At 45.0% G+C, this 23,896-nt stretch overlaps 1 protein-coding gene across 1 annotated transcript in view; it reads right to left on the reverse strand.

Annotated features, from left to right (window-relative positions):
- Nucleotides 1-23,896, reverse strand: part of RAD51B (RAD51 paralog B) — a 240,030-nt gene that overhangs the window by 66,794 nt on the left and 149,340 nt on the right. The window contains exon 5 of the mRNA XM_086939432.1: nucleotides 2,424-2,543. Coding sequence (XP_086795558.1) covers nucleotides 2,424-2,543 — 120 coding nt within the window. The remainder of the gene's footprint in view (nucleotides 1-2,423; nucleotides 2,544-23,896) is intronic.

A 23,896-nucleotide genomic window follows, 5' to 3' on the forward strand; every position in this document is an offset into this window, starting at 1 on the left:
GATGGGGGTGCGGAGCTAAGCAAAGCTCCACTTGCAACTGAATAGGCATTCTCTGATCTACAAAATAAGCACAGCACACCTAAAAAATAAGTTCAACAAAAGTGGATGAAAACGAGTATTTGGGCCATGGGCCATTGATAAGAAAAACACACAAAGAACAAGAGGAAATAGTTTACTAAAACGAATATAAACTGAAGAAAATTACATGGAACACACACAAACAAATGAAAAGTAAGGGCGAGGTGTAAGCTCCTTTCAAAATTTATATTAAATACATACGATTTCACAAGCACAGTGCAAGTGCTTTGCAGGCAAATCCAAAAAGGGGACCCTTAGACCCACTGTTTAGTTTACTTCCGGGGTAACAAATGGAAAAACAACAAACAAGTTCACTTCCTGAACCTGCGAAAGGACACTCAGATGACTGTCTGCTGCTGTGGCCTGCTGTGTACTCCATAAGACTGCTTTACTTCACCTGGAGCGACTGCTTTCCTGCCTGGAGACTGCTTGGACCCTCAGACGTCTGTCCTGTTGCTTGCACTCTGTTTCATCATGTGAACCCATGACTACCAGATTGACTCCAAGGACTAGTTGGCTGGCCTCCTGATCAGAGTCTCAGAGACAGAACAGGCTCCAACCATCTTGAGCCCACACCTAGATCCAGCCTTAGTGAGCCTTAAACCCCCAAGTGGTTCTCCTCCCATCCCGAACCCTTGGTTGTGGGGATAAAGGTGCCCAGATAGCCAACATCCAAAACTTGGGACTTAATTCACAGAGTAGTTGTTGACCAAACAAATTGTGAGACAAGACCAGGGACAACCTGTTCATCTATCCATCCAAGGTGCATTGCTGTCCGGCCTGACTTTGCAGCAACTCCTGCTTCTTTCTTCTCTCCAACAGCAAATCCTGTTCAGTGGTCCTTCTGCAAAGGGGTATCCAGCCTCCTGGAACTCTTGTTGGTTACAGCCTCCAGCTTTATCCCACTGGTGATTTTTGACCTCCAAAAAGAAAAATAAGTCCAAAAGTAAAAAGCTTCACCACAATTTTTTCCAAAAGATTTCGCCGCTCCTTCCTTGGGCACCGCCTGCAGCCCTGCCCCTCAGAACTTTACCTTCTCTGAACATTTTCTTTAAAATTTCTTGTAAGTCTGAGGTGAGTGACGACCGGGCTCAGTCCACTTCTTGTATCCAACTCTCGCTCCATCGCAGTCAGCCATATTTCTCGACTTTGATGAGGTTTCCCACAACTTTTTAAAAAAATTTTAAGAGTTTTATATAGCGCTAACTAGACCGGAGACATCAGATATCAGTGCACTTTACATGAGCACCAGTTTCATTACAGATGGATACGGTTGGTGCTTTGCTCTCTTACACGCTATTTTTTTTACCTTAACATTTAAAAATTCATAACTCCCGTTGTACTGGCTAGATTGTCACTTTGAAGTCAAATCATTTATTAAAATGTAGTCTATTTTTCGAAATTGGTGTGGGATTTTTATTGTGTTGTATTTTCACTTTATTGCCATTTGTGTGCTGCATAAAAATTTACACATTGCCTCTAAGTTAAACCGGACTGCTTTTGTTCCAAGCTACCAGAGGTTTAAGCACGGGTTAATTTGGTGACTTTTGTGGTTCAAGCTCAACACCCCAATTTCTCACAATCCACAAATACACTGGCGAGATATCAATCCTCCAATTCATCCATTCGTCTCCTTGTGACCATCTGTCTGACTGCATATGTGATTGTTGTCTTTGTGTGCCCATGTACCTACGTGTATATAGTCTTCATAGGGGATGCCTGTATATATGTTAAATATTATGCAAACATATCTGATGAAAAGATGAATCTTCAAGCAAGGTAACTTAGAACTCTGCTACCGGTCTCCTCTCTCCACCACGAATACAGCAACTGCCTCATAGTCAACATTCTAAGACAGCCTCCCTAACACAGGAGGGGGATACCAACATACAAAGAATGGAGGGGAGGTATAGGAACAGGAATAAACCAATGTAAAACGCAATACCATAATAAATAAAGTGTACAATGTAACAATATCCCTCATAGAAAATTCACCTATTGCAACCAAAAACAACTAAGAACGGATACAATTAAAACATTCCAGAGCTATTGGGTTTGGCAATACTTGTTTTTGTTCTCATACCATGACAGTTTTTATAGCACTTTTGATTTATTATTTAGTAGCAGTAAGATTTATGTATCCTATGTGTTATTCTGATTTAAGTAATCGTTATAAAAATCATTGCATCATGTCTAACATCACTTGTGTATGCAGCAGGGAAAGCACTGCTATGAAGGTAAACAGGGTCCAGAGACCGTCAAATATATGTACTGCACTTGGCTTTGATAGGACGGAGACTCTTGATAAAGTTTGTTTTCTTATCATAATTGTTATAAGAATTTACCTCCTCAGCATGTCTTCACAGGTCAGCTCACGATAAAGATGGATTCTTCTAGACAGCGAAAACAATTTTTCTTCAGTATCATATAGTTCGGGGAAACGATTTCCTGCCATTTCAACCAATCTAAAAATAAAATAAATTGAATACACCAGCTGGGTAATCGGACTTGCATGTAACAAATGTTTTATTTTCCAGAAAAAAGGAAATTCTGTAAGAATAGTTCAAAACCAGGACACGCTTTAGAATAATTAGTGCAAAAAACGCTATAGTGAATCGATTTGAGCAGAGATTATTTGTGCACGTTAATAAGGAGGACATAAAATGCTATTATTTATTTGCAAGAACCCTGCACTCTTGAAACCGATGTATGATCATGAATACGTCATAACTATGAAACCTTGTAGTCTAATTAATGTAAATGACTTCACTCCCGTTTACCCCGCCTCTCCACCATGCCCTCCTATGGATCACACACTCCAAGCATAAACCTCATAAACATGCTGTATGATGTACGTTTTGTGTCACATTGTTTACTTAGAGGAGTTCCAGGCATGCGTGCAGCTTTAAAACTTTGAAACTGCTAGTTTTCGGATTTTAGCTTAATAATGTCTCTGGTAATGTTAAGGTCATACATTTAAAGTAATTGTCTGTTTGCACCGGAAGAGTGTTTATTCATATGACAACAGCGACATCTTGTGGACATTTAGCATTATTAGTAAATGAATCCCTGCTGAGTGTACTTCCGAGTCCAGACAATTCATGGAGTTTAAGAATTGACGAGCTCGTGTAACGCTGGAACTAGGGGCGCGATGGGAGCTGGAGGCAGCAGCACCTTCACATAATCTGAAGATAAGGCTATTCTGTCCTTCTCCTCTCTACCTCCCTACACTACTGTCCTTTCTGCCTGTCTTCTCTTTCTAGGCTCTAACCACACTCAGGGGCGTAACAAACGCCCCCGCAGCCCCTGCAGTGCGGGGGGGGGGGGGCTCACTCTCTACAGTTAATGAAGGGGGCCCCGGCCCCCTCAGCTCTTTTGAGGGCTGTGAGAGAGGCCTGCGCTGAAGCAAGCCTCTCTCCCTCTGTGTCTAAAGCAGGTGCAGCCTGCTCCGTTCCCCTCACCCCCTCCCTCTGACTAAAGAGAAACAAAGTATTATCAACATTGTTTCTCTTCAGTCAGAGCCGGAGGGGGGCCCCAGAGACAGCAGTCCACTGCTTCTCTGAGGCAGCACAGAGCTCAGCCCCACACTCTCTCCTCTGATAAGCAAAGCCCACCCACAAGAGAAGAGACAGGGACACGGAGGGGGTGCCCCCCCCCCCACACACAAGAGAAGAGACAAGGACAAGGATTGGTAGGGGCCCGGCCCACCCCACAAGAGAAGAGACAGGGACAAGATGGGGAGGGTGTCCCATCCCACAAGAGAAGAGACAGGGACAGGCCCCCACCGAGAAGAGACAGGGACAAGGATTGGGTGGGGGCCCCACCCCACAAAAGAAGAGAAGAGACAGGGACAAGGATGGGGTGGGGGCCCCATCCCACAAGAAAAGAGACAGGGACAGGCCCCCACTGAAAAGAGACCGGGACAAGGATTGGGTGGGGGCCCCACCCCACAAGAGAAGAGAAGAGACAGGGACAAGGATGGGGTGGGGGCCCCATCCCACAAGAGAAGAGACAGGGACAGGCCCCACCCGAGAAGAGACAGGGACAAGGATGGGGTGGGGTGGGGGCCCCAGAGACAGCACTCTCCACTTCCCCTCTGAGGCAGCTCAGAGCCCGCCCCTAACGCTCTCCTCTCCATAAGCAAAGCCCACCCCACAAGAGAAGAGAAGAGACAGGGACAAGGATGGGGTGGGGGCCTCAGAGAGCAAGAGCAGGAGACAGCACAGAGCAGGGACCCTGACAAGGGTGGGAGTGGGGGCCCCCAGAGAGAGCATTCTCCAGGGCAAAGCTCACATGAGAAGGGACGAGGCAGCAAAATGGTGCCCTCAGGTAAGCCCTCTTGTTAGAACACACCATGGGCATCCGCAGGAGGGGAGGAGGGGGGCCGAGAAGGGTGCAAGGCAGAGGGGAAAAGGATGCAAGGTAGAGAAGGGTGCAAGGCGGAGGGGAGAAGGGTGTAAGGCAGTGGGGAGAAGGGTGCAAGGCAGAGGGGTGAAGTGTGCAAGGCAGAGAAGAGAAGGGTGCAAGGCAAAGAGGAGAAGGGTGCAAGGAAGAGAGGAGAAGGGTGCAAGGTAGAGAAGGGTGCAAGGCGGGGGGGGAGAAGGGTGCAGGGTAGAGGGGAGAATGGTGCAAGGCAGAGAAGAGAAGGGTGCAATGCGGAGGGGAGAAGGGTGCAAAGCAGAGGGGAGAAGGGTGCAAGGCAGAGGGGAGAAGGGTGCAAGGCAGTGGGGAGAAGGGTGCAAGGCAGAGAGGAGAAGGGTGCAAGGCAGAGAGGAGAAGGGTGCAAGGTAGAGAAGGGTGCAAGGCGGAGGGGGAGAAGGGTGCAAGGTGGAGGGGGAGAAGGGTGCAAGGCAGAGGGGAGAAGGGTGCAAGGCAGAGGGGAGAAGGGTGCAAGGCAGAGAGGAGAAGGGTGCAAGGAAGAGAGGAGAAGGGTGCAAGGAAGAGAGGAGAAGGGTGCAAGGTAGAGAAGGGTGCAAGGCGGAGGGGGAGAAGAGTGCATGGCAGAGGGGAGAAGGGTGCAAGGCAGAGGGGAGAAGGGTGCAAGGAAGAGAGGAGAAGGGTGCAAGGTAGAGAAGGGTGCAAGGCGGAGGGGGAGACAGGTGCAAGGCAGAGGGGAGACGGGTGCAAGGCAGAGAGGAGACGGGTGCAAGGCAGAGGGGAGAAGGGTGCAAGGCAAAGGGGAGAAGGGTGCAAAGGGGAGAAGGGTGCTAGGCGGAGGGGAGAAGGGTGCAAGGCGGAGGGGAGAAGGGTGCAAGGCGGAGGGGAGAAGGGTGCAAGGCGGAGGGGAGAATGGTGCAAGGCAGAGGGTAGAAGGGTGCAAGGCAGAGGGGAGAAGGGTGCAAGGCAGAGGGGAGAAGGGTGCAAGGCAGAGAGGAGAAGGGTGCAAGGTAGAGAAGGGTGCATTGCAGGGGGAGAAGGGTGCAAGGAAGAGAGGAGAAGGGTGCAAGGAAGAGAGGAGAAGGGTGTAAGGCGGAGGGGGAGAATGGTGCAAGGCAGAGGGTAGAAGGGTGCAAGGCAGAGGGGAGAAGGGTGCAAGGCAGAGAGGAGAAGGGTGCAAGGAAGAGAGGAGAAGGGTGCAAGGTAGAGAAGGGTGCATGGCAGGGGAAGAAGGGTGCAAGGAAGAGAGGAGAAGGGTGCAAGGAAGAGAGGAGAAGGGTGTAAGGCGGAGGGGGAGAAGGGTGCAAGGCAGAGGGGAGAAGGGTGGAAGGCAGAGGGGAGAAGGGTGCAAGGCAAAGGGGAGAAGGGTGCAAGACAAAGGGGAGAAGGGTGCTAGGCGGAGGGGAGAAGGGTGCAAGGCGGAGGGGAGAAGGGTGCAAGGCGGAGGGGAGAAGGGTGCAAGGCGGAGGGGAGAATGGTGCAAGGCAGAGGGTCGAAGGGTGCAAGGCAGAGGGGAGAAGGGTGCAAGGCAGAGAGGAGAAGGGTGCAAGGAAGAGAGGAGAAGGGTGCAAGGTAGAGAACGGTGCATGGCAGAGGGGAGAAGGGTGCAAGGAAGAGAGGAGAAGGGTGCAAGGAAGAGAGGAGAAGGGTGCAAGGAAGAGAGGAGAAGGGTGCAAGGAAGAGGGGAGAAGGGTGCAAGGCAGAGGGGAGAAGGGTGGAAGGCAGAGGGGAGAAGGGTGCAAGGCAAAGGGGAGAAGGGTGCAAGGCAAAGGGGAGAAGGGTGCAAGGCAAAGGGGAGAAGGGTGCAAGGCAAAGGGGAGAAGGGTGCAAGACAGAGGGGAGAAGGGTGCAAGACAGAGGGGAGAAGGGTGCAAGACAGAGGGGAGAAGGGTGCAAGGCGGAGGGGGAGAAGGGTGCAAGGCAGAGAGAAAAAGGATGCAAGGTAGAGAAGGGTGCAAGGCGGAGGGGGAGAAGGGTGCAAGGTGGAGGGGGAGAAGGGTGCAAGGCAGAGGGGAGAAGGGTGCAAGGCAGAGGGAGAATGGTGCAAGGTAGAAAAGGGTTTAAGGTGGAGGTGGACTAGGGTACAAGGGGAGGGGGAGAAGGATACAAGGGGGAGGGGGGAAAGGTGCAAGAGGGAGGGCAAGAAGGGTGCAAGGCAGAGGAGAGAAGGGTGCAAGGGGGATGGTGATGAAGTTAAAAATGTGCCCCCCCCTGGAAACATTTCTGCGGACACCCATGGAACGCACACTACTTTGTGAGGGAGAGTGGGAGAGAGTGGAGAGAGAGAGAGTGGGGAGAAACAGTGGAGAGAAACAGTGGAGAGAGAGAGTGGCTAGAGAGAGAGAGAGAGAGAGAGTGGAGAGAGACAGTGGAGAGAGAGTAGACAGTGGAGAGAGAGTGGAGATAGACAGTGGAGAGAAAGAGTGGAGAGAGAGTGGAGAGAGCATGGAGAGACACTGGAGAGAGTGGAGAAAGAGAGAGTGGAGAGAGAGAGAGTGGAGAGAGAGTGGAGAGAGAGACAGTGGAGAGAGACAGTGGAGAGAGACAGTGGAGAGAGACAGTGGAGAGAGACAGTGGAGAGAGCGAGTGGAGAGAGCGAGTGGAGAGAGCGAGTGGAGAGAGCGAGTGGAGGGAGCGAGTGGAGAGAGCGAGTGGAGAGAGCGAGTTGAGAGATTGAGTCGAGAGAGCGAGTCGAGAGAGCGAGTGGAGAGAGCGAGTGGAGAGAGAGAGAGAGGGAAGAGAGCGAGTGGAGAGAGCGAGTGGAGAGAGAGAGAGAGTGGAGAGAGAGGGAGTGTGGAGAGAGAGAGAGAGTGGAGAGAGAGAGTGGAGAGAGAGAGAGAGAGTGGAGAGAGAGTGGAGAGAGAGTGGAGAGTAGAGAGAGACAGTGGAGAGAGAGAGACAGTGGAGAGAGACAGTGGAGGGAGAGACAGTGGAGGAAGACAGCAGAGAGAGAGTGGGTGGAGAGAGAGTGAGTGGAGAGAGAGTGAGTGGAGAGAGAGTGAGTGGAGAGAGAGGGTGGAGAAAGAGAGTGGAGAGAGAGTGGAGAGAAAGTAGAGAGAGAGAAGGGGGAGAGGGTGGAGAGAGAGGGAGTAGAGGGAGACAGTGGAAGGAGACAGTGGAGGGAGACAGTGGAGGGAGAGATAGTGAGAGAGTGGAGAGAGAGACAGAGGAGAGACCGTGGAGAGAGAGACAGTAGAGATAGAGTGGACAGAGTTGAGAGAGAGAATGGAGAGAGAGAGTAGAGACTGACTGACTGAGAAACTGACTGGGAGAGAGAGTGACTGATTGACAGAGAGAGAGACTGATTGAGAGTGAGACTGACTGACTGACAGAGACTGACTAAGGTAGAGAGAAACTGACTGAGAAAGAGAGACTGAGAGAGAGAGGCAGAGACTGACTGACAGAGAGATAGACTGATTGACTGTGAGAGAGACTGACTTGGAGAGAGACTGACAGAGAGAGACTGACAGAGAGAGAGATTGACTGAGTGAGAGAGTCTGACTGACAGAGACTGACTGACAGAGAGAGAGAGACTGACTGACTGGGGTAAAGAGAGAATGACTGACAGAGAGACTGACTGACGGAGAGAGAGAGACTGACTGGGAGAGAGAGAGACTGGCTGACTGAGAGAGAGATTAGAGAGAGAGATTGACTGACAGAGAGGGAGACTGACTGACGAAGACTGACAGAGAGAGAAAGAGACTGAGAGACTGACAGAGAAAGAGAGACTGACTAACAGAGAGAGAGAGAGACTGACTGACCGAGAGAGAGAGAGACTGACTGACAGAGAGAGAGACTGACTAAGAGAGAGAAACTGACAGACTGAGAGAGACTGATTGAGAGAGACTGACTGAGAGAGAGAGACTGACTGACAGAGAGAGAGACTGAGACTGACAGAGTGAGAGAGACTGACTGACAGAGAGAAAGACTGACTAAGAGAGACTGACAGAGAGACTGACTGAGAGAGACTGACTGACAGACAGATAGAGAGCGAGAGACTGACTGACTGACTGAGAGAGACTGACTGAGAGAGACTGAATGACAGAGAGTGATAGACTGACTGACAGAGAGAGAGACTGACTGACAGAGAGGGACTGACTGACAGACTGACAGAGAGAGACAGAGAGAGGGAGAGAGAGAGAGAGAGAGAGAGAGAGAGAGACTGACTGACTGAGAGTGACTGACTAAGAGAGACTGAATGACAGAGAGAGATAGACTGACTGACTGAAAGAGAGATACTGACTGACAGAGAGAGAGAGAATGTGATGGAATTGGGGTCAAAGTGTGTATGAAGCTATGCAATGCCTCTTAAGATTGCTATTGTCTAATAAAAATAAAACTGTATTATCAAAATGTGCTCTTTGTAGTTATATCTGCTTTTGAAATACTGCATTGTCACTTTGTCCAATGTTTTAAAATGGAAACGGGAAGGAGCAGTGAATGTACTTTTGTCAAAACTAAACGATGAGTGGGCCCGATGTTGTATATCATGACAGGAGTCTGCATCAGGAAACCCACCTAAAATTGGGCAAACTTCCCCGGCCTACTGATGGCAGCGACCCTGTAATGAATGGACCACCACCTATGACAGCCTGCTGGCAGACTAAGCCCAACCTTTTACTCCACCATCCAGTGTTACTATTAACGGCTGCATTGGTGACAGTGGCGTAACAATCGCCCGCATCCCCTGCAGTATGGCGGGTCGCTGGCCTGAGAGCTCTAGACAGGCATGGAGGATGGGAGGGGGGCCCCCTCCATGTAGTTTGCAGGGGGGCCCCCTCATGTTTCGTTACACCACTGACCACACTACCAAAGTGGGTAAGCACAACCAGTGCATTGTAATAACGATCAAGAGAAAATTCAATTGCTGCCTGTAACAAGAAATGGTTATGACTGTATACAGTATATAAAATCCGAATAAAAACGTTTAAAAAAAAGACAACGTTTAACAACAAAGGGGCTTTTTGAAAGACGTGTTTCTTAACATATTAGCTGTGCTTTGAAAAGATGGTCACAGGTTTATTGTAGGTAAGCAAAGGCAGTATAAGGCCTGGCAACCCGCTGCTTAGATTTATTTCACCCAGATATATTTTGAAGTCTCGCCTACGCAGCGCTTGCGCGGTCTCTCCAAGACATGCTGTATTCAGGATATGTGAATAAAGCTCAGTCTACTTCCGCACATCTTTGTAAGTGGTGGCTTTTCATTGGTTATTAGGCTTGGTAGTCCTTCCTTGGTAACTCCTGTCTCTTTTTGTAATCTCCCGAGGACATCCCTATCAGTGGCGTCACTAGGGTTGGTGTCACCCAGTGCGGTGACTCATGGTGTCACCCCCTCACGACTAGGGAGAGATGGTGAGGGGCACAGTTGGAGGGTAGTGTTGAGAGAATCTGCGAAGGAAGTATGTCATTGGGGGCACCAAAAAAGTTTGTGGCACCATCAGCACTAAAGCTGGCCCTGGAATCACCTCAACCCTTTCTGATCTGGAGGAGTGATTGTGACCTATCATACATGGTACTTTTTCCCTCACCCGGTTTGGCCATTTCATCATGGCTGCTGCACTTCTCTGACTTTCGCTAACGAAAATATGCAGTTGTGTTGTTTTTATCAATACACATAATAACCATCTTGTTATGGTTTCCTTAAAATCGGAAGCACTTAGGAGGATCTAGTTTTCAATAAACAACAATTTAGGTTTATATACGTTTACTTCTCTTGTTAATTACCATTAAAAAATTGCCACGTTAATGGCTCAACTTTTGCCCTGACTCTCGCAACACCGAAGAGGAACTTTGTATAGAGCTTTTGCTGAATTACAGCAGGGATTATATAGGGGGGAGTTACGAAGGCCCGTTCAGACAACCGGAAACCCATGGAGGGCCAAATTATTATTGTTGCCGGTAAGTGAACGTTTAGCGTGTGGCCGCGTTTCTGTTAGCATCTGTTATGTTCGAAAGCGTCATGCTGAACTACAATGATTTTGATGGTTGTTTCATCCGTTGTTTCTGAGTGTACTTTTCTTAAAAAGTGTTCTCGCATTTATGCCCTTTAAGAGCGTTTGGTGGGGGGCCGCGTTTCTATGAGCAGTCTCTATTATCTAAAGAGGCTTGTTGCATTTAAACCTTCATGGTTGTTCCGTCATCTCACCACGAGGTGTACTTTTCCCCATACGCGTCTTCGTGTACATGCCCAGCATGAGTTCACATGTGCACATATGTGGTGTCATATTGCAGAGTCTCACGGTGTCACCCCATGAGCATGGTGTCACCTAGTGCGGTCCGCACCCCCCGCACCCCTCTAGTGACGCCACTGATCCCTATTACATGTGTTACACCATAGGTTTTAATTGCGACCTCAAGGCACTATTTTCTTAAAGGCCTTCAGACAGGACACTCACTTAGTCCTAGACAAGGTTTGCAGTGATTACTTTACTTACTAGTACTTCTATATTAGACCTTCTATAAATTTTACTTAATCAGCTCCACATAGAGTACAACCTAATCCGGAATTAATATACTAATTATTTTGTCATATTTCAAAGCTGCTTATTGTATATATTGATGTACTGTGGTAGTGTCTTCCATGGAATGCATTATGGGTAGGGTGGATTTACCATATCTTCAAAGTTTATGATGCTCACTAGGGACATCTAGGCACAGCTTGTAGCACTGCACCTACACATCTCATATTTATATTAGACCTTCTATAAATTTCCTTTTATCAGCTCCACATAGAGTTCAACCTAATCCGGAATTGGTATAATAATTGTTTTGTCACATTTCAAAGCTATTAATTGTATATGTGGAGATAGTTATTTGAATGTACTCGTGGTACTGTCTTCTCTGCTCTGCGTTATGGGAGTACCATATGTGACAAAGTTTGGGTGCTCACTAGGGACCTTCAGGAGCAGCTTGGGGTACTGACAGTGCTGGTGCCTTGCTTACTAGGGACCTCTAGGAGCAGCGTGCATTAGTGGCAGTGCTGAAGCCTTGCTCACTTGGGACCTCTAGGACCAGCTTGTGGTACTGCACTTACCACATTTCAGATTTATATTCTTCTATACATTTTCTTTCATCAGCTCCACATAGTGTACAACCTAACCTAATGGGGAATTAATATAATTCTTTTGTCACATTTTAAAGCTACTAATTGTATATATGGACATAGCGATTTAAATGTACTCCTGGTACTGTCTTGCATGCAATGCATTATGGATAGGGTGGATTTACCATATCTTCAAAGTTTATGATGCTCACTATGGACCTCTAGGAGCAGCTTGTGGTGCTGCACCTAGACAAGCAGGGTGGTGACTTGCTCACTAGGGACCAATAGGAATAGCTGGTGGTACTGAACTTAGACATGCAGTGCTGGGGCCTTGCTCACTAGGGAGCCTTAGGAGCAGCTTGTGGTACTGCATTGAGACATACAATGCTGGTTCTTGGCTCACTATGCAATCATTTGCAATGCACTAGGTCTCGCATTACTGAAAGTATACACTACTGGTATTGCATCATCATATGCAACACCGACACCTCAAACTAACAGTAATACGAGACCTATTGCATTGCGAATGCTTGTGACACTTGTCGATCTGCAAAATAAGAGCATTTTTTAATTTGTCCTTTAGTGAAGCTTGTGTAGGGCTCATGGACATAAAAGGTGGAGTTTTGAAAAAAGTTCCCTGAAACACACATAAGTGGACACAAAAAACCTGGACCTCTTAATGGAGAAATGTTAAACTTGATGCAAATATATATTTTGTGATCTGGTGATTGCCCTAATGTCAAAGTTACTAATTAAGTATCCAGCTATTTATAGTTGGCGCCATACAGTTTCAGTGACCTCTACTGGCTCTGACTGTCAGCTGCTGTGCTCAGATGAAGTCTGGATATTAGATAAGCGGAGCTCTGATGATCCAGGTGCTTTATCAGAAGTAGAATCGTGAAGGTCTGCTTCATAATGAGCATGGGTCCAACTGAGAGTCTTCCAAAATCAGAGCTCTAAGTCTGTGTAATGCAAGAGCAGTTCTCTGAATGAGTCTTGGTATAATGTAGAGTAGTGCGGTGAGTTGGTCCTGGTATTGTAACAGGCAGAGCTCTGGGGTGTTCTATCATCATGGCCAGAACTCTAAAAAATTGTACATAACACATAGGAGACTGCAATCTGTGTATGAAAGGCAGTCTCTAATTTGCTTGTTGAAGGCAACGTGTGACGTCTCTACTGGCGTGTAATTACGAAGAGAAGTTGCTGTAAGTGGTGATAAATGGCAGGACACCTAGCATAATTAAAGCTGTAGTTTAAAAATGTGTTAAAAAGTTTTTTTAACTGCAGCTTTAATTATGCTCAGTGTCCTGCATGTGTCTCCACTTACAGCTACATCACTTCGTAATTACATGCCAGTAGAGACGTCACACTTCTGGCTCTTCCTTCTCTTCTGTTTTTCTAGATGAACAGCGGTAAGTAAAAGGGAAATATTTGTGGCAACAGGTTTATTTTTTTAATGCTTTAGGTAATTATAGGGAAGATAGAATCTCTTCAGGTTTCTACACATTCTGAGCTGCAGTATTTGTTTTCTTGAAAAAAATGGATACAAATACATTTTTGTAACAAATACACAACTGCGTTTTGATGCGTTTGCAATTGCACTAAAGATTCAGCTTTTATATTTCAAGTGTGCATACATCCTGTTTCCTACATATTAAGTCGCAAAACATCAAGGATTTTTAGCAGATTCTGGCAAGAGTGATGGTATGGCCATATATTAGAATGAATAAAGTACCCCTACCATACATTAAAAGTATATTTAAAGTCACCTCCAAGTTCCATGACCTCATGTATTCACATTGTCCATCTATACAGTCAAGGAACTCCTCAATATCTTGAAATATCTTTAAAATGTACGACAAAGTAGCTTCTTTGTCCCATATATAAATGTGTACAGTGGTGTAAATCTGGCAATTAGGAGTCAGATGTATAACACTCTCAATCAATCAATCACAGAACTTTAAAAGCGCACTATTCACCCGTGAGGGTCTCAAGGCGCTGAGTGAGCGGGGGTGGGGGAGGGGGGGGGGTTGGCTGGCTGCTGCTACTGCTTGAAGAGCCAAGTCTTGAGGAGCTTCCTGAAGGTGAGCAGGTCCTGGGTCTGCTGCAGGTGGGTGGGGAGGGTGTTCCAGGTCTTGGCAGCGAGGAAGGAGAATGATCTGTCTCCGGAGGTGGTTTGCTGGATACGTGGGACGGCGGCGAGGGTGAGGCTGGCGGAGCAGAGCTGGTGGGCGGGGGTGTAGAAATTGAGTCTGTTGTTCAGGTAGGCTGGTCCGGAGATGTAGAGTGCTTTGTGTGCGTGGGTGAGGAGCTTGAAGGTGATCCTCTTGTTGATGTGGAGCCAGTGAAGGTCTTTGAAGTGGGGGGTGATGTGGCTGCATCGGGGGAGGTTGAGGATCAGGCGGACCGAGGAGTTCTGGATGCGTTGTAGTCGCTGTAGGTGTTTGGTCGGGATTCCTGCGTAGAGTTCGTTGCCGAAGTCTAGCCGGCTTCTGACGAGGGCTTGGGTCACCGTTCTTCTGGTTTCGATCGGGATCAACTTGTAGATCCTGCGCAGCATGCGGAGGGTGTTGTAGCAGGAGGAGGAGAGGGCACTGACCTGCTTGGACATGGAGAGGGAGGAGTTGAGGGTGAATCCCAAGTTGCGTGCGTGGTCCGCGGGCATCGGTGCTGTTCCTAGTGTTGTAGACCACCAGGAGTCGTCCCAGGCAGACGGGGTAGGGCAGAGGATGAGGTCTTCCGTCTTGTCCGAGTTCAGCTTCAGGCGGCTGCTCCTCATCCACTCGGCGACGGCCTTCATACCCTCGTGGAGGTTGGTTTTGGCGGTATGCGGGTCCTTGGTAAGGGAGAGGATGAGCTGGGTGTTGTCGGCGTAGGAGATGATGTTCAGGTCGTGTTGGCGGGCCACTTGTGCGAGGGGAGCCATATCCTACTCAGCCTAGCACCTCAACACACACATTCACCCCAGCTCTGTACTACACCACCACCAAATCAAATACACTTTTTGCTTATATATCAATAAAACAAAAATCACACAAATCCACAAACTCATAACCTTTCCAAACAAAACATTTTCACTGCCCAGTGTCTTTTTCTATAATTGCCCTTGCCACCTCTCTGAAGAGTTTCTTCATCCATCATACCTCATTACCACACAACCAGACTCTTCTTCTCACGCACAACCTATGACAACACAATGTCAACACCCCCTTCACCATGAAGAAAAAATCATACCCCTACACAGCCTACAACCATCTTTCATAATAAATCTTTACCCAATCACACTCTGCAGAGACTACTCTCAAACACAATCCCACCCCCTTCTTCTTCAACATACAACAGTTATCAGTCCTTCACACTTAAATCCTACACCTCAAATCACAAGCAAAATATCAAATGATGCTACCCTGCACAAAACAAATCCAAACACACATTCAAAATGTATCTGAACAAAAACTCACAGGTTCATCAACTCTCCAGTATTACAAAATACCTACGCACATCTCCTCTGAATATCAGAATATATAACACATTTACACCCACCTCTACCGCACACTCACCATGCAACAAATGCACCAATCACTCAATCCACACACACAGCAATGCTCACTCATAAGTCTATCATCCATTGCTCAATTCAGATCCATACAACATGACCCTCATGCTCTACCACAACCCCGCACCAATACATCTTCAACATATGGAAAAGAAAACCACTCCACAACACTCCATAACCTTGCCTCCTCTGGTGTATCACAAAGCAAGCCCACCTTTCACACACAACTACACAGCCCAACCCTTCAATTTCAAGCAGACTCGCCACCACCTACACTACCCGGTTAAAAAATATGTCTTCTAAGCATTCTGGGGGAAAATAAAGAAATACAAGACTTACTCTGCCCTCCAAAAGTTAACACTCCCAACCGTAGAACACTATCACAAATTTAAAGAACAATGCTATACATCCTGCAGCACAAACTCACACCACATCCAAATAAGGTTATTTAGGATGCCTACTGATAATTGTTTATTTCATTTCTAAAACCAAATACCACTTATTTGACCTGGCAGACAAAGAACCAGACATAATTTGTATAACTGAATCACGGCTGGGGTAAAATATGGCACCGGTATTTTAGGAAGCTGTTCCGCCACAATATCAAACCATAGCACAAAATCACAGACAAATAAATGAGGCAACCCAACAGTCATATTTAAATTAACAATACACCTCACCAAAGCGGAGGATGTTTATTTACAAGGCTGTAAGTCCCTCCTTATCATATGATCCTTTGCCTCAACCTTTCCATGTTACTTTCTCCTCCTCTGCAGACCGCCACCTAACAACGCAACCTTCTCAGACACATTATTAGATATAGTCTTTAACCTTCTTGCAACATACTCAAATTTTTTCATCTTTGGTGATCTTAACATATGACTTGACAAACTTAATATGCCACATCCCACAACCATCCTTATGGGCCTAGGCACACAAAACCTACAACGGCTCCTTCCCAATCTCACATACATCGCTGGACACACATTAGATATCTTCTTTGCCACCCCAAATCTAGTCACATTCTAAAGGATTACACCAGTCATGTGTCCAGATCACTACCTCGTTTCCAATACAGAACAACAAAACTCACCAGAATTAAAATCCACTTGCCCTCAACTACATATCGACCATAGAAAAAGATGAATTTTGAGGAACTAGAAAACCTGCTACCTCCAACACAGATCTGTACACAATTATCTACAAACATTCTATGGACAGCTCCAGAAAACTTTTGATCTCCTAGTTCCTCTAAAAATATCTACAAAAGCATAAAAGAAGAAAACAATCCCCTTAGACGAATGCAGAATTATAAAAGATCAAAAACAAATTGGTAAGCTTCAGCACAACTAGCTCAAAACAAACAACTCTTAAGACAAGATATGCCTACACAGATACCAGAATATTTGTCAACTATAAAACAGCAATCAAAAACTATAATATTCCAACCAAATTGAAAATGCAAAGTGTGCTAAAAAAGAATGTTATAAAATACACAGAGAATTCCATAACCCAAAATGCACAGATGCTACCTATCCCATTGCTCAGGAATTTTGTAACAAACTGGCAAATCATTGCATAACTTTAGCAAACATGTTGGATCATTATTTAAACAACAAAAAAATAACAGGCCTAACCCATTCCCCAAAAACCTCCCAGGAAAAGGTAGGGGCAGCCTTCACGTCCCTTTAAAGAACTATCACCTACTAATTACCTGGATCTAGTCAAAGCGTGCAAGTCAGCCTGCTGCCCATCTGACCCTTGTCCACCTCAATTCTTTAAAAACAATCTATCAATTTCAGTGACGGAAGCAGTCAGAACACTCAAGGACAACTCTTTAATGACAGGAGTTTTCCCAGAAGGCTTAATAAAGTAATTAATACGCTGGTTATTAAAAAAAAAAGGAAACAAATCTGGACAATCAAGACCACGACAACTACCAACCCACAGCAAATGAGCCATTCCTGTGCAAACTTTTATAAAGAGTAGCTTTTACCCTTGTGTCACAGTTCACTGAAGACAATTCCATACTTTGACTTACAAACTTGATTCCATCCAGTAAGAGGCACTAATTTGGCCCTAATCTCTGCCTGGGATGACCTTAAAAAGACAGAAGATCAAAATGTGATAGCTGTCCTTCTCATGGACCTTTACACAGCTATTCACACTGTGGATCATGACACACTAATCTAAAGACTTGCAGAAGACAGAATAGAGGGCACAGCCCTCACTTGGATCACATCATACCTACCGAATATAACTAATATTATACATATTACTCCATTTTCTTCTAAACCCATACATCATTAAAACAGGAGTCCCTCCAAGAGTCAATCATCTCACCCACATTTTCTAATATCTATCTGAAATTATTAACAGATATGAAAATGTATTTTGACTTCACCTGCTATAACTATGCAGATGACACAAAAACTTCTGAAATTGGAAAGCCCAAATGAAATCGGAATATTAAAAATGTTCAGTTGCCTCCAGGTAATTGACCAATGGATGAGATAGTGACACCTTAAATTGAACGCCTCCAAAACCAAAAATATTCAACTGTGGTAAATGTAAAACCTGTGACCCTTTATGCTACTGGCATCACAATCTAGGCCGACACCACCAAAGTTATCTAAGAAGGTAAGAAACCTTGGAGTTGCAAGCTATCAATAAATGCCCCAGTGGACAAGGTAGCCAAATCAAGCTTTCTCACAATGTAACGCATCTTCCTGCACTTGGGTATACTCACAAGGGTCAAGCTAACATCTCTCTTGTTCTATTAAAACTGGATTAGGCTAATGGTCTGTATCATGGCTCACCTTTGTCAACTACAAGAAAATTACGGAGAATTCAGAATGCTGCCACTATACGGCCACAAGCATACCTCTCCCCTGGCATGAATGCCCTACACTGTTTACCAACTGACAGAAGATCCACCTTAAAGCTACCTTGTATCACACACAAAGCAATACGTGGCAAAGGGCCACTCTTCATCAGGAAGAAAATCAGCAAATGCATACAAAAAAGGAACCTACGCTCAAGAATGGCTCGCTGCTTCAACATTCCTACATACAAGAAAAAAACAAGGGTGCAACATCAAGCAGTCAAACTGGAATTCGGTACCCACAAACATAATATCTTCAGACAACCATCTTAGCTTCAGAAGGTTAGGCAAGAGTTAACTCATCCCTACATAGTGAACTATACTCAACACAACAGTGTACCACAACAACGTACCACAACAGCATACTCAGACATGACAAACTATACTTCTCAAGGTATGCAGATGATCTGCGTGTCACTGTACATTGAACTACGCTTCCTGTTACAAGACAATACATTTAATTACGGGGAAACATTGATATACAACAAGATATATTTGAATATCAGACTGTCATGATTGCCGCTTCTAGGTACTTATAGATTCATATATAAAGGGGCTTGTGCCTACTACTAAAATGTCATGAAAAAGCTACATACTTCACCACAGGATAAAAGTTCACCTAATGCACAAGAAGAAAAAAATATTACTAATCTATTATTAACCTCTAATCTTGGGTTCCAGAATAGTGTGCTACTTGCTCCAAAGTGTTTTAACACCTGGTTTCTGGTAGTAAGCACTACGTAAATACAATTTGCAATTACAATCAGGTGTGGATCTTTAGGTCTGTCTATGTCGTAAAAATTATAGATCTTGGAGGAAGTCCGGTTATTACTATGAGCACCATTTCAAGCTGGTGTTGATGTCACCATGAGCAAGTGTCTGAGAGAATATGTATCATAAGGTGCAGAGCTCTGAAAGAATCTGGTTATTATCAAGAACAGTTAGTCTCATGGGTGAGCAGGGCTCGGAGTCACTCTTGTTATAAAGAGAACCTCTCTGAAGTAATCAAAGTATTATCAAGTATAGAGCTCTGAATAAGTCTATAATCAAGATCAGAACTTGCAGCAAATAGCATTATAATCAAGGTCAAAGCTCACTAGTTTTACTTTCAAAAGCAGAGCTATGCAATTGATCATTATTTTGAGCAAAGTTCTGAATGATTGTCAGTATTACTTGAGTAAAGAGTTGAGAAACGTTACATTCTAGTTAATAATCCACATTTTCTGAATTAGTCTCTATTGTCAAGCGCAGAACATCATTTGGTGTTCTCAATAGTCAACCTTTAGTCCAGGTATTGAAATGAACAGAGCTAAGGAAGAGTTTTGTTCAAGAGGATTTAGGTAACTTAAAAAAAACACTGAGTGAACTACAAGCAGGGCCATGAGTGCTTCAGAGTAATATCAAGAATGTAATTTCTTTCACACTTGACATAGAAAAACAGAACATTAGCTCTGAAATCCATTTTTATAAGCGTGCATTTAATACATCTAACTTTGAACGTGTTAGTCTTCAGTATTAATGTAATTACTTACAAGTTAAGTATTGTTTGTTGAGGTTTATGTTGCAACTTCCAACCTAAAGCTGTGTTTCAGCTTTGTAGGTATGTAAGCATTAAGACAGTGAAACAGATACACTGTTGTTGTTTCGGTTGATTAGTTACCAGCAAACAACATGTCCGTGAGGTGTTTGCCTTCAGTTGCTGAACCCATGTTTTTGTTGGGCATAGGACTCCGAGCTCTTTACCCTTGCTTACTAGTGGTTAAGCACTTGTGCCTCATTTTCAAACATGGTAAAATTGGTGTAAAGCTAGTTGTTTCATTTAATTTACTTGCAAGTGCCTCCAATATGGTGCCACCTGTAAATAAAATGCTACTAGTGGTCTATTTAGCAATCTGTCATTTTTTACTAATGCACTCTCCCTTTACATGAGGGAGGAGTTTGATACTCATGCGGACAACTTCTGCCAAGAACTTACCCAAAGGGGATATCCCCACAAACTCTTAAAACATTCTAAGAAAAGAGCACGATACACTCCCAGAGAAGAATTGCTAACAATCAAGGATAAAAAAGAATTGGAGAAACTGGTCTGTGTGACTACCTATGGGGTGCACACAAACAAGTTTCGCCAAATCATCTTACGCAATTGGCATTTATTGGAGGTGATGGAATTCCCTTTGCAAAAACCTATTTTTGCAATGAGGAAAAATCCAAGCGTCGGACAACAAATCATCAGAGCTGACAGCTCTCTACACAAACCTAAGAGTGATCTCATTTCCAAATGGAACCTGAAACCGGTGACAGGCCACCACAAATGTGGTACTTGTGTGGCCTGCCATAATGTTGTGGAAGGAGATGAATTCTGCCACAATGGCATCAGATGGAGACACAGTTTACATACAAACTGTAAGAGTAAAAACGTAATCTACGGGATTTTGTGTGCGTGCAACAAATTGTACATAGGTAAAACTTGTCAACAAGTAAATGTCAGAATAACGCAACATCGCTCGAGACTAAAGAAAAAAGTCCAGAACGCCCCAATGGTGGAGCATTTTCTAGCTGCCAGCCACAAAGAAACGGACTTCAAATGGACGGTCTTGTCTGGATTAGATCCACAACATAGATCGCCCAATATAGAGCAAGCACTCCTGCGCAAAGAGGCGTACCTGATACTCCGCTTTGACACCATCAATACGGGCCTTAACTCAATGAGTGAAATTTCTAGACTTTGAAGTTCACTCACAGGTAATTCAACTACAGGTCCCACAATGCACCACGGATGGTTTTCAAAATCTTCCTCCCGTGATTGGCTACATAACAGCGAGCCTCTTAGAGAGACTGTTGGAGCTGTATGCCGCTCACACTAACTGATGGAATGAGGAAGTGGAACATGCTGACACATTAGCAGGTACGTGCTGTCAAAAGACGAGCCGCGCAACCCATAGACTACCGAACGGGTGTGTTTCTAAACAAGGGCGCCCGGTCCTTCTTTTCTCACTTGTAGATAAAGATAAGGATCAATTAAGGGACACCGGTCCGCTGCAGGACCCTCCCTCGACAAAAAGGTTGCGAATCGAACTAACGCCAAACACTGACCACAGAATTGAAGAATCCACTTGATTCCTCCCGATTTACGTATCCAGGTAGGAATTGTTTGGTTGCTTCTACGGTCATAATGAGCTGGCTAATAATCATCAATAGCACATTTTCTGACACAACCACTTGTGTCTTTTTAGAAAACGCACAGACTCGAAAAATCCTGTCGTTACACTCCGGACATACGGATTCTACCTCAAGTCCCCTGAGGTATGCTTCCCTTATTTTAAGTTGTACACAGGAGAGGGTACGAGTGGGCTTAGGAGAGCAATTTATAATGAGTGTCCGCAATTATTTGTGTTTTCACTAATAGGTTGAGAAACAGGGGAAAGAATTCATATGGCCCTGAAGAGAGTTTGTGAAGATACCCTGCAAACTCGAAACACGTAGGCGAACAGGATTACGTCCTAAGTTTGGAAATACGCTAAAACACTTGGGAATCTATAACCTTACAAACATTGTTTCCGAGAGGTTATTTTGTTTTTCATGCAGATACATTGAAAGGCTGCTCCTTGGGCAATAATTGCTTTATGGTTTGAAAAAGTTTGCTTAATTGCGTTTGTTGATGTTTTTGAAAAAATAATTGGACATCTTTCCCTCCCCACGTTCATGATACATGTTCACTTTGTTGTATATATAAAACTTTTTCACGCACTGTTTTTCATATTGTTTATGTTTGTAAATCTATGATTTGTGTAGCTAATTTCGGTTGGTCATTATGTAAATGGCAGTGTGATTTCTCTGTACACACATACAATTTTTCTACAAAATTTGAAAAATAAAAACGGCGCAAATAATCGCCTTGATAAACATATTAAGTTTTGTTTATCTGTTCACCGTAAACAGAATGGTGTTAAACCACTAGAAGTGTGGGTTACCTTCTTTGTTGCAAACTCTCCCTTTACATGGCATTTTCACTTTTTATTACTAAACCTTTTAATCTCTATTGCATAGGTTTGCAAAATAATTGAACTTAAAATGCAGGTTTGCAAGGCCAGATGTATTGGGTTGATCGATTCTTATAAATATCTCCAGAATGTATATACTGTGGAGAAGCCTGAGAAAATAGGTGAATATGGCAAACTATTGTCAGGGAGTTCCAGCCATGAGGAAAACTCATTTTTCCCTAAAAGCAAAATCTAGCAGCTTTCTGAGACAGGCTGAAGAAAAATTTATAATTTTCTCACCAGTGCTTTTGCACTTTTCTAATTGATTGGCAATCTTTCCAATTTTTGTGATTTGTTCCTACTTGCTGTTTTCATGGGAAATAGGTGGGAACCCAAAGGGTGAGCCCAGAATGCTAACCCTTCAGAAAATTAGACAGCTGTGAATTCACCAATGAGTCCTTTGTATAGATTGCTCCAGAGTTCCTAGAAGAAATTAACTGTTGAAATAAGGAAATTGTGTATATACGCCCCCACCCCCCAAGCAACCAAGAAGAAATTGCTTGTTTGGGCATAGTTTGATGTTTGCAGCTCATTATGGCTAAGAAAAGTAGAGTGAAACACATAGCCCACGCCTCCTTCTGCTAGGTGTGAAGTTTGCATAAATGCCTGTATTTGGAAGGATTCTTTTGGTTCCAGCCATCCCCTGGGCACACGATCTCCAAGCCAGTGACATCCTGATTGGGATCCTGTAGCAACTGCCCCTTGACAAAACAATTCTGGAACACGAACACGAACAAGAAGCAGGAGCACTTCATTAGAGGTACTAGAAGAAAACCTCATTTGTTTTCACTTCTATTGGTTGTGCACACATCTCCCTTCTGATGACACAGGGCCTACCTGCTTGAGTTGTGTTGAGGTCTATAAATAGGGATATTTTTGAATCACAGCTACAAAAGTAAGGGCACAGTTAAACCTTGATTGTGATGAACAAAGATCATCATTACTGGCTTAGTTTGTGGATTCCTGCTCCAAATGCATCTGCCTGATGCCTCCCTGGGGACTGCAATGCTTTATTCGTCTCTGTTCTTGCATGACCAAATCTAGCATTTCAGCAACTACGCCACGTTTTGCATACATCTCCAGTGGAAATAGTGCAGGTATGCTTACAGAAAGCAATGGCGTGAATATGACGTCATTTTGTGAATGCAAGATAACAGTACATTTGCAGTTGGCACTACATTGCAGCATTCACTGCTATGCAAATGTGAGGAAGTTGTCCTTTTCCCCATGTATTATTTTTAAATACACCACAAGTAAGGAGAGCTTGTGCGATGCAACAAGTCCTACATCCTTGGAGTCTTCAGTTTTTCAAAAGTGTGTAGGGATAGTGTACTTTTTCTGAATGTTGAGCTAAACTGGGGCCACAAAATTGTATTGTATTGTGGCATACTTATATAGCGCAACCTGTCACCACCAAGGGCATCCTGGCGCCTTGACCCGTACTCAATGAAAACAGTAGCTCAGCCTATCCTGGGAAAAAGATGAGTTTTTAGAGCCTTTCTAAAAGATAAGAGATCTCCAAGGCTTCTCAAGGATATAGGCAGAGAGTTCCAAAGTTTGGCTGCCGCTACTCTAAAAGAGCGGCCCCCCATCCTCACTCTCTGGAATCTTGGGACTACCAGTAGTCTGGATGACGAGGAGCGTAACGCTCTAGAAGGACAATACCAGGCAAACATTCGCCGCAAAGGAATGGGGCCCAGGTCATGAATAGCCCTGAACACAATGCACGCTGCTTTGTAGCGCACCCTTAGATGAACTGGCAGCCAATGAAGTTCTCGCAGTGCTGCCGTAGAAGAGCTGTGGTAGGGGCGAGAAAGGGCGAGTTTAGCAGCGATATTTTGCACCCTTTGCAACTTGCCCAAGAGTGTTACCGGGGCCTCCAGAAGTAGTGCGTTACAATAGTCAAGTCGACTTAGGAT

Source organism: Lissotriton vulgaris, chromosome 9, assembly GCF_964263255.1.
Source record: "Lissotriton vulgaris chromosome 9, aLisVul1.2, whole genome shotgun sequence".
Lineage (NCBI taxonomy): Eukaryota > Metazoa > Chordata > Amphibia > Caudata > Salamandridae > Lissotriton > Lissotriton vulgaris.